Raw genomic sequence first — 12,047 nt, forward strand, 5'->3', positions numbered from 1 at the left:
AATCAAGTTTAAAAAACAATTGGGCCATGATTAAAAAACTCTAATCACAGGCCCATACCGAAAACTATAAATAGAGGTCGATCGTTGAACTGACTTAAGCATTAAAGCCTTTTAGACAGGTATCCCGATCGCCCGATCAACCGAACAGAAGGAGAAAAAGACTTTGAACAGGAGAAAGGATCAAACAAGCTAGCGGAGGAGAACGTCTGGAAAAGGGACTTGAGGGTAATTTGAGTGTTGAAAGTAGGTGCTTGGTCCCTACACCCGAAACAAAAACTAGATAAATTGTTATGGTACAACAAAAAAGCTTAGGATAAGTTTGTTAAGAAATGGAATATGTGTTAGAAAATTGGTAACAAGACACAACAATATAGGCAATAACCCAAAAATAATACATCCAAAACCAAGACAACTAATAAAAATGATCCAAAAAATTATGGGTACTTCAAGAAAAATAATTCTTATTGTAAATCTTTTTCATCATTACATTAAAACAGTTGCCACAATGTTTGGATAGTAGCTCACGACATATGATGGACAAGAATTGTGTGTTTTAGTCCTTGAATACGATATATGGAGAGAAAGTCACATTTGGAGGAAACCAAAAAAGGAAAATCATAGGAGTAAGATCAATCGTCAATTATCACATCTGAGATATTGTTCGTTGTAAAACTCAAAATTTTATTGATTTTATCCTTAAAAGACATCTCAGAGGATTAAGGGGGGGATAATGTATTTAAATTGTCATTTGCTTTTACTCCTACTCGATTTGGGACTATTGGACATACTATGACAAGTCCCCCAATCAAGGTCTAAATAGAATGATGATTCATCTTTAGAACAAATTTTTCATTCTCCTCAACCGAGGGTTATGGGACCAAGGGTTTATATTCCCTTGGAGAACTGAGGTTTGTGTTTGGAAACTCGTTTTTGTAGATGAGGTCAGTGTTCCAACCTGCATTAAGATGACATTATTATGGTCAATTACCACATCCAATGAATTATATGTTTTGGAGTTCAAACAATTAAAGGAGATATGTATTTAAGTTATCATTTACCTCAACTTCTAAGTAATGTGGGACTATAAGGCATATCGAAACATTCAACCAGTCAAGGTCTACGGGGAATAAGGGTTCAGGTTTGGAACCACTTTTCCATTCTCCTCAGTTGAGGGCTAATGGAATAAAGTTTTCAATTCCTTTGAAGAATGAGGTTTTGTTTTTTAAACATCATTTTCATCCCCATATGCGACATTAATGTTTTAACCTCAAATTTGTTAACATAACATCACTAGGGTTTATTACCACATATAAGGTATTGTTCATTATGAAGCTCAAAGTTTTGTCATAATTTTATATTAAGGGAGAAATATGTGTTTAAATTATTATTGGTCTCAACTCCTAAACAATGTAAGACTATTGAATGTACCAAAATACCGGGACAAGTCCCTCAATCAAGGTCTAAGGAGAATGAGATTGAACTTTGAAACCATTTTTCCATTTACCTCAATTGATGACTAAGGAAATGAGGGTTTCATATCCCTCGGAGAACGAAAGATTGTGTTTTGAACCTCTTTTTCATCCCACAAATGGTGTTGATGTTCTGACCTCAAGTTCAAAGATATTATCCATTGTGGAATTTGAAATTTTGGTAAAGTTTTGTCTTTAAAGGATTAAGAGAGAAAGATGTATTTAAATTATTATTGATCAAGATTCTTAAAAGATATGATAATATTGCATGTATCTTGATATAAACAAAAGAGAGTATTCTAACTTTAAAAATAACACAATTTAATCCCGGAATAAAAACATAACCAATGAATTGAAAATAATGGGGAAAACCCAAATGTCATAATAATTTTACAATTAGAAAATAATGAAATGTTATATCTTTGTAAAATTATGCAAATAAAAATTAAATGATAATTTTAATTACAACACAAACAGATTAATAATTTGGATGACTTTACATGCATATATATGTGTGTGGGTATTTAAGAAGCCAAGTGGCAAAATATGTTTAGTTTGTTAGTGGGCATGGACACAATGCAAGTATCCCACTTTCTCAACTTTCACGTTTCCTCAAAATTTGACCATTTACTTCCCACTCATTTCGCCTCTTCTCTCTCTTTATCGTTTTTCTCTATCATTCATGTACATTTTTTTATTTATTATCATTTCTTTGCTTAAATCTAATTTTCCACAACTTAAGACATTTGATGCTAATTTCACAATTTTCATTCCATTTTTCTTTTTTGTAATGGTAAGAAACTTTGTTCATGATCATCCACATCTTTGGATCCAATACATTCACATACAAGGCTAGTGGAAGTTATTTCAGATTTCAACCTTCAAAATACATCTTTTTTTTGTTTTCTTTTCATTTCAAATTTTCACCCACAATATTACAATTTTGATGAAAGATCAAAGCACAAAGTTTACCTATCTATGGAGATTTTGACGCCATTGTTATCGCTCGAGCTTTGCCTTTGGCCATTTCCTCACAAGTTCTCTCAGATGGAATGGCAGAACCTGCTAGTTATTGGAGTCTTGAACGTGATGTTGACCAAGTTAGTTTCACCTAAATTTCTTTAAGATTTGTTCTTTTTTTTTTTTAATGGAAAAACTTTTGTGTTTATGTTTCAATAAGCCACATAATTAATTGATGTAACATTTTATTAAGGATTATTTTTCTTCAATCCATCATCCATCACTAATGAGGATTTACATTTTTTTTTTTAATTTTACAAAGATACTCGTTACTTTGAAGAAAGGAACTCAATTGATAAAGTACAGTCGAAAGACGAAGCCAAAAGTTTGTTCATTCAAACTTTCTTTGGTGAGATTTTTGCATTAAATTAAATTTAGATATAGTATTATAAATATGATTATTCTTATTTGTAAAGTGAAGCTGTGTATGATGATTTTGATATCTCTAAATAATTTCATATCTAGTGAAATTAACAGGATGAGAAAACGTTGATTTGGATTTCTCATAAGAAGGAAAGGAATTTGAAATTATCTTCAGTTTCTCAAATTATCTCTGGACAAAGAACTGTAAGTAATAATAATCTTCAATTTCATAGATTATCATGGTACTATGAATGTTGTGACATTTGTGTTCGTGTTAACAATCTTTTAAACATCGCTCGTTTAATTATGTGATAACTTCTTTGTAGGCTGTTTTTAGAAGATATTTGCAACCAGAAAAGAATTATATTTCATTTTCACTTGTTTATAATAATGGGGCACGAACACTTGATTTGGTCAGAAAAAAACTAACACTGCATTCTAATTTTTCAATTTTATGTCAAATTTTAATAAAATGATTATATTATTTTTATTTATTTATAGATATGCAAGGACAAAGATGAGACAGAGACATGGTTTAGAGGCCTTAAGACATTAATTTCTTCAGAAAAGTTAAATAGAAGCGTTGGAAGTGAATTTTTTTATGTGAGTTTTAACATGAAAATGTTCAATCATGATTTTTTTTCCTTAATTACCTATTATTTATGTGATATTATAGAATAAATTATAAGTATATTTTTTACTACATTTACATTATTTAACTTTTATTTTTTACAAAATCAGTGATTTCTCTAATTAAAGGTGCATTAAAAATGATAATGAAATGTTTTTAACACAAATTAAAAGTTCTTACAAATTTTAAAAAATTATGTATAAATGCATTTCAAGAAGCAATGTTAATGTAGTTCACTTTATATTGTATACTTTATGTTTTCTTCTTTTTCAATAACTATTATTTATGTATTTTCAACTAGAGACTAATTTTTTTTAATTCTCAAGTTTTAAGCAAGGTAGTAATTATGTGAATTTAAATGTTGATTTTATTTTATTTTCCATTTATTTATTTTCATATGCATTCAAATGTAGACTATGATCGACTTCATTAATCTCTAAGAAAAGTATGAAATGTGTGATAACTTTACAAGAATATACCATTTTATTAATCATGTTTATTTCATTCACTAATAATTTGTGATTGTTAAATATTACAACTTATATTACTTGATAACAATGATGCTTGTTAACAATTATTTGAGAAAAAATATACTTTGAAAATAATTTAATGATAGTATATATGATAAGTTTATAATTAAAATTATTAAAATCTAATTAGATTTGAATTAAAATTATTAAAAAATATCAGTTTATTAAATTTAGAATGAATATATTCATTATACTTTATAAAAGTATGAGTATATTTTATTCAAACGACTTTCGCATTAAATTATTTTTACAATATAGTCTAAAAACACATTGTTTTTCACTTATTTGATTAATTCATAAATTTAGTCTTCATATTTTAAATATAGACATTTGCTTGTTTTAGAAAGTGTGAAATTTTTATTGTAATAGTTTTTATTTAATCCTTGAGTGAGTATATGCTATATTTTACTTCAATTGAGTCCTACAACTAATATGTTTTCTTAATATATCATTATAAAATGATTCAGTTAATCAAAATATAAGAAATAATAGGAAATATAAAAAAAAAAAAAGTGAGTTGAACCAAAATTACAGGTTGTTTGAAACACGGGAACCAATATTGTCTATATTTTAAAATTTGATGTACCAAAATTTGTAGATAGAGAAAAATACAATGACCAAAATTTTATTTAAACCATATTTATACTGTAAATTAAAAAAAAAAACATTAAAACTTGAACGAAGTAAAGATTTATCTAGTAAGTTAAAAAATACATAAGTGGATGTATTAGGCTTAAAATAGTTTATGCAACAAACAAGGCAAGACAAAACATCTTTTTAGGATAACATGTTTGATAAATTATAAAAAATTAAGTATCAATACATGACACATTAATGATTGAATTTTAAATAAATAAGCATGAACTAAATAATTGTTCTTTTAAGAGTTTATTAATTTTATTTTATATATAGTAACATGAATGAATTGAAACTTTTTTGGACTAAGAAGTGAAAATAAAAGAGTGAAAAAGGAAAAAGGAAAGTGAAAATTTGAATTTTGTTTAAGATAAAGTAAAAAATAGAAAGAAATAAGGGAGAGTTATTCATTTCTGTTCATTATTCATTGATTCTTTCTTTCTTTCTTTCTTTCCTCTCTTGTTTTCATTCCTAATCCATGGAAAGGATAAAGGATAAGTGAAATGTGTGTGTTTTCTGGACCTGATTCAGATCAAACTTCTCTACTTGTTTCATGTAATAATAATTTTTCATAGTTGGCGAGGGTGTTAATTAGGTAGTTGTGAAGTTTGAACAGGATGGTGTTAATGTAATCCGAAATGGTCATCCTTTTGCTGCAACACTACAATATGCTATAAGCTTTGCTGGTAACAATGTCCCTTTTGATTTTGATACTCATAAATGTTCATTGAATTTGGTAAGAACAGATGTGGGGTTAGAGCGTGCTAATATGCAACCAAGAACAAGTATTGGAGATGGTTTTCGTATCAGTGTGTCAAGTACACCCAGTGTTTCAAGTTCCGGATCAGGACCAGATGACATAGAATCACTCGGTGATGTTTATGTGTGGGGAGAGGTTTGGGCAGATGGGGCTTCGCATGATGCTTTCGGTCCTCAACCCCCTTCTACAACAGATGTTTTGATTCCCAAACCATTGGAGTCAAGTGTTGTTCTTGATGTTCAACAGATTGCATCAGGAATGCGACACATTGCTTTAGTAACAAGACAAGGAGAGGTTTTTACGTGGGGAGAAGAATCTGGGGGGAGACTTGGTCATGGAACTGACAGAGATTTTGTTCGTCCTCATCTTGTTGAGTTTCTGGCAGTTACCAACATGGATTTTGTTGCTTGTGGAGAGAATCATACATGCGGTGTGTCTACTTCTGATGATCTTTTCTCATGGGGTGATGGTACATATAATGTTGGACTTCTCGGACATGGAACTGATGTTAGCCATTGGATACCGAAGAAGGTTAGTGGTCCTCTTGAAGGGCTTCAAGTTATATCTATATCATGTGGCACATGGCATTCAGCATTAGCAACTTCTAATGGAAAACTCTTTACCTTTGGTGATGGAACATTTGGTGTGTTGGGTCATGGAAATAGACAGAGTGTATCGTATCCAAAAGAGGTGCAATTGTTGAGTGGATTGAAAACTATTAAGGTTTCATGTGGAGTATGGCATACTGCAGCCATTGTAGAGGTTACTTTTCAGTCTGGTTCGAATGTTTTATCCAGAAAGCTTTTCACTTGGGGAGATGGTGACAAATATCGTTTGGGACATGGAAATAAGGAAACATACCTTCAACCAACCTGTGTCTCTACACTTATCGAATACAACTTTCATCAAATAGCTTGTGGGCACACTATGACTGTTGCCCTCACTACATCTGGTCATGTGTTCACCATGGGAAACACTGAAAATGGCCAATTGGGAAATCCTTTAGCTGATGGAAAAGTACCTATCCTGGTACAAGATAAATTAGTGGGTGAATTTGTTGAGGAAATATCATGTGGGTCACATCATGTTGCAGCTTTAACATCAAGAAGTGAACTATATACATGGGGGAAAGGTGCTAATGGAAGATTGGGACATGGAGACATAGAAGATAGAAAGTCTCCAACATTAGTGGAATCCTTGAAAGATAGACATGTGAAGAATATTTCTTGTGGCTCAAACTTTACATCTTGCATATGCATTCACAAATGGGTCTCTGGAGTTGATCAATCTATTTGCACTGGTTGTAGACAACCATTTGGTTTCACTAGAAAGAGACACAATTGTTATAATTGTGGATTAGTGCATTGTCATGGTTGCAGTTCAAGAAAAGTTCTAAAAGCAGCATTGGCTCCAACACCAGGAAAACCACATCGTGTGTGTGACTCTTGTTATAATAAACTCAAAGCTGTTGAGGCATGTGCTAGTGCAAATCTCAATAGAAAAATTACTGCTACTACTTCTGCACCTCGCAGTTCCATGGATTCCAGGGAAAGATTTGGCACTGGAGAGATTAAGTCTTCAAGACTTATTCTGCCTCCAATCACAGAACCAGTAAAATATCATCAAATATTGGCTAATAAGCTGGGAAACAAATATGATTATCCTTCCATGTGTCCATCTTCACAGATTCAACCACTACTACAATTGAATGAGATTACATTTTCAAATTCAATGAGTCCCTCTCAAAACGTTATGAGGTCTGCTATATCTTCTAATCCACCACCAATTTCACCTGCAAGACCATCATCTCCTCATACAAGAAGGCCAAGCTCACCACGTTCTCGAACAGGATTTTCTAGAAGTCTCATTGAAAGTTTGAGGAAGTCAAATGAACTTCTAAATCAAGAAGTTTCAGTGCTGCAAAACCAGGTAAATTTACTACACTGTCTTTCAATATTACTCAAACAATGCATACATCACATCATTAACATGTTTTTATGGATTTCTTTTTCACTCAGTTACGAAGTCTGAAGCAAAAAAGAGGCATGGAAATGGAAAAGCTTCAGAAAAATGTTAGGGAAGCTACTTCCTTGTCTTTAAAGGAATCTTCTAAACATAAAACTACCAAAGAGTTTTTTAAGTCTACCTTAGATCAGGTATGTTTTGTTCTGTATATTCCAAGGTTGTATTTGAACTTGAGGATTTATTCAAGTTTATTTTCATGGCTCCGAATGTTGCCTCGTGATAAATAAACAAATCAACATGAATTTAGAATCATATAGACTTAGTTTATCTGTTTTTCATTTTAACCAGATGAAGGAAATGATGGAGAAGTTGCCACCAGAAGCTTTAGATAATGAAAATTGGAAAACCATACTTACTGGAGCTGAAGATTTTCTGAGAGTTACTTCAGAATCTGAAATGCTAAGTAACACTTCTCAACAACAAAATTATCCTAATAAACTTGACTCATATGATAGTTCTTCTAAATTGCAATACGAAAATAATGAAACTGAAGGAGTTGAATCATCATCACGAGATGAAGGAAATGTTCTTCAAGACAGTAACAACTCATATTTATCAAATAATGAAGCATCAATGTCTTTACAAAACTCTCTAAGAGAACCTTCAAGATCAATGAGAGAAGGAGAAACACAAGTCATTGAACAATTTGAACCTGGTGTATATGTAACATTAACAGTAAAGCCTAATGGTGTCAAGGCTTTCAAACGAGTTAGATTCAGGTACTGTCGTTATTTATTTTTTATGCAGCAAGTTTCAATTTCTTTGTGAACATGCATTGTGGTTATGTTTGAATTCTTATACAACCAGTAACTTCATAAATATAGCAATAGTTTTATCTTTATATGAAAACATGTATATGTATATTTAGTTTCTTTGTGTTCTTGTGAGTAAACTAAGACAATAATTGCATTTATATATGATAATGATTAATAAATACATTGCATGAATGATGAACAAGGTATTAGATTTGCATTCTTAGATAGTTTTCATTCTTAGATATGATCATGTTTACATAAGTTTTTAGTTGATTATGAGAATTCTGTGATGTGACATGATACAGCTTTTTTTACAATTATTCTATCTTCATGTTCTTAATTTTTGAAGATATTTATACATATTTTTTATGTAGTAAACGAAGGTTCCGTGAACGTCAAGCAGAAGAATGGTGGAATAAAAACAAAGATAGGGTGCTTAAGAAATATAGTACTTTAGCAGCTACAAAATCTGAAGGTTCTGCGTCATCTAACACACTACCACCACCACCTGCAGAAGAAAATATTGAGGCAATGTCTTCTTAATTCTAAATCCTAGTTTTACTTAGGCATCACTTTAGTTTGATGAAATGATAAATTATAGAAAATACCATTAATGTTTCGTGTGTAGTGAAGAATGTATGTAGGTATATTAATTTAAGAGTTTTGTAGATTGTGAAGTTTGTGTAAATGATGATAAATGAAATGTTTATTCATATTTGAAAAATATACACTAGTCAATATTAAAATAAGTTCAATTTTTAAGGGATGAACTTTCTCACATAAAGTTCAAATATAACAAAATGTGAATAATAATTCACTTCCATATATCAATGAAAATAAGTTTTCATGTGTAGTGTGGTTAACATCAACAAGATCTCAAAATTCTGGTAAGAAATCTTAAGTTAGCATGAATTATGTATATGCACTCTTTAGAAAGGAAAAAATAAACATCGACTTGCATCAATGATTTTAAAAATTCTATATAATTATTGACTCAAAAGCCTTTCTGAGGTTTGATATTTTTTAGCATTGCAAAATTTTGACATGCCTCTTATTTTTATTACTTGAAACTGCATGTCATTAATATATAAAAAAAAAAAATCTTCATAATAATTTTGGCCATGCCTAGGTAAAATGGTGAAATATAATAAAGAATATTTTTTTAACCAAAGGCTACTCATTACACAAAATATGCAAGAATGATTGAATTCCAAGTCATGAAAACTCAACACCAAAAATGATAGAAATATTAAATTCACACAAATTTAGAAATTCAATGAAAAACATGCAATAACATAAAACACAAAAACAAATGAAAGAATTGCCAAAAAAAAAAAAACAATTCTCAACTCCAAAACAATTTATACTTTAATAGATACTTTCCTTAATGTGTTTATGCACTAGGAAAACAAGTGTTAATTAAGAATGATGGGAGAAAACATTTTTATAATGATGGAAAATTTGGATAGATGTTAAAGTTATTTGTAACATCCCGTTTTCATAGTTTTTATACTATTAAACAAAACATTAAATTTTAATAATTCAGAAGCAGATGATAGCAATAGGCCAGTATAAGGTAACGATACAGTCATCCTCAAAATAATTATGCATATACTGTCTATACATACAGTCTATACTAAACAAAAGGGTTACAAAACACCCTAAGCATCTAAGAGGAACAACAGATAACCACTCCTGCTGGAAACGTCCAAAAACTCACTCAACTCCTGTCCAGGAGGGGTGTATCCTCACCTGCACTATTAACTGTTCACACCATTCATCAAGAGCGATCATTGCAAAAATAGAAAGACACACAGAACAAACAAATGCAAGAAGGGTAAGTTAACTTTAAATAACAAGAAATCATGCAATTTACTAGTTAAGCATCAATCAATGTCTAGCACGCCATCATCAGATTATTCAAATCACCTCAGCCCCGACACACCATCATCATTCTAGACTCGACATCCGGATTGTGTAAGTGACATTGGAGCTCTCGATGGCTTGCACTTGTGACGATTCCCAAACTCTACAGAGTTTTATGCACAAGGGGTATTCACCCAACCATTCCTACGGTAAGTCCCCTTCGTGTCTATGACGGATCGGGTCCATAGACTAGGACCTCCTGCTACTCCTCCCGGCATAATCCATTATACTCTATATAAGTCTTAATGGTTATTAGGAGCGTAAGGATACCACCAATATGAGTCCTCATGTCCTTACATTCACTAAAACCATCTTCCTTAGAATTTCCCTTGAAATCCCAACTCCACACATTCTCAATTAACTAGATTTCCACAATTATCATCAAATAGACTATTAATCATAAAGCTCACATACATAATAGGCAATTATTAATATCAGTCCACTTAGCATAACTTCATTTCATCAAAAACAGAGAAAACAATCCAACACTACAGTGAAACTCGCTCAGGCTAAAGGATCTCGCTTGAGCTAGAGAGTAATCTCGCTTAGGCGAGTCACTCTCGCCTGGGCGAGACTCCAAACAGGGAGCAACCCCAAAATCTGAGCGAACCCCAATTTGACATGCTAATTCCTATGACGCATCCTACATTTATGACATTGGCTTTATGAACTACTGTAAACCACGATTAAAATTCAATTATCGAAAATATTTTAATTAACTTTCATGTGAACATGATGTATAAAATTCCAAAAAACTCCACCTTGGAATTCCATAAGAACCAAATTCGCCTTAGTTGACTCAAAGTATCATTATAAAGCAACCAGAAAATTCATATTTCTTAATAATTTTCTTTTCATTCAACCTACTACTTGTCTCCAAAGAAAAAAAAAAAAAGAGAAAAAGAACATTTTCAATTGATATATTTGTCAAAAGAGGCGATAACTCTATGTGACACTTACCGAGATAAAGAATGTACAATCTGAACATGATAAGTTTCATTTAAATTCTCTATCACTTGGATGGTTAAATCATTCCGGTAACTCCAAATTATAACTTCTATGAGAAAAATATGATAATTTTTATACAATAACTACTTGGGTATTTATCAATAACATCATGCTTCTTAAACATGAAGGTTTAACCAAACCTAGCCGATATAACTTTTTTTTTTTTTTTTATTGTTATCCACTTTACTGTTGTAATGATAATTCGTAATATATGGAGTCTATTTTTTCTAAGACTAGTGAAAAAGTAGTGTTATTAATCGCAACATTATTAATAGGAATGCCCTTATAATCTATTAACTCAATTACACTAAGAAATATATATATATTTTGTTCTTGATGCTGTTTTTTATACTGGATGTTAATGGGATGAGTATGTGTATCATAGTATCCGTACCCATAGATATTTGTACCCGCTATACTTTAATTTAAATTTAAAAAATGATTAAATATGTATAAATGGGTTTTAAAATACAATATTTTTTCTTTGTAAATTATCATTCAATAATATTTAAATAGATTATTTGAACTTTGTTTTAAATGTATAAATGTTATGTATTGTATTCTATTTGAATTTATGGTTAAAATATATTGTAAATTATTTTAATTTTAATTTTTTAAATACTTGCGATACACATGGATATTAAAAAAAATATGCGCGTATCGCATAACAGATATCCGCATCGATATAAAGACAGGTACATGGCGAATATTTATCTAGCGGGTAAGATGTGAGGAAACTATTACACATACCTTACCTACCTCGTTGACCTCCCTATTTAACACTATTTAAATAAATTATTTGAAATTTATGAATTTATGTATTGTATTATTTAATTTATGATTAAAATATGTTGTTAAATATTTTTTTTTTTGTAAATATCTGCGGGTACTTATGGATATTTGTAGATATTAAAAAAATATGTA

General features: G+C 30.8%; 1 protein-coding gene across 3 annotated transcripts; it reads left to right on the top strand.

Moving 5' to 3' along the window:
• Window positions 1-2,175: 2,175 nt before the first annotated feature.
• LOC114183539 (PH, RCC1 and FYVE domains-containing protein 1-like) lies at window positions 2,176-8,917 on the top strand. Of its 3 annotated transcripts, XM_085672926.1 has the most exons (9): window positions 2,176-2,569; window positions 2,752-2,838; window positions 2,967-3,056; window positions 3,179-3,265; window positions 3,354-3,455; window positions 5,266-7,338; window positions 7,428-7,565; window positions 7,723-8,153; window positions 8,564-8,917. In XM_085672926.1, exons 1-9 carry the CDS (start codon window positions 2,522-2,524, stop codon window positions 8,730-8,732), a joined length of 3,225 nt encoding a protein of 1,074 aa, XP_085529052.1. In that variant the 5' UTR covers window positions 2,176-2,521; the 3' UTR covers window positions 8,733-8,917. The 3 variants fall into 3 exon arrangements, with proteins under 3 accessions (XP_085529052.1, XP_085529050.1, XP_085529051.1); XM_085672924.1 differs by lacking the exons at window positions 3,179-3,265; window positions 3,354-3,455 and having other exon boundaries at window positions 2,517-2,569; window positions 2,955-3,056; window positions 5,396-7,338; XM_085672925.1 differs by lacking the exons at window positions 2,176-2,569; window positions 3,179-3,265; window positions 3,354-3,455 and having other exon boundaries at window positions 2,797-2,838; window positions 5,396-7,338.
• The last annotated feature ends 3,130 nt before the right edge of the window (window positions 8,918-12,047 follow it).

Source organism: Vigna unguiculata, chromosome 5 (genome assembly GCF_037176805.1).
Source record: "Vigna unguiculata cultivar grain cowpea cultivar isolate G323 ecotype 2 chromosome 5, ASM3717680v1, whole genome shotgun sequence".
NCBI lineage: Eukaryota > Viridiplantae > Streptophyta > Magnoliopsida > Fabales > Fabaceae > Vigna > Vigna unguiculata.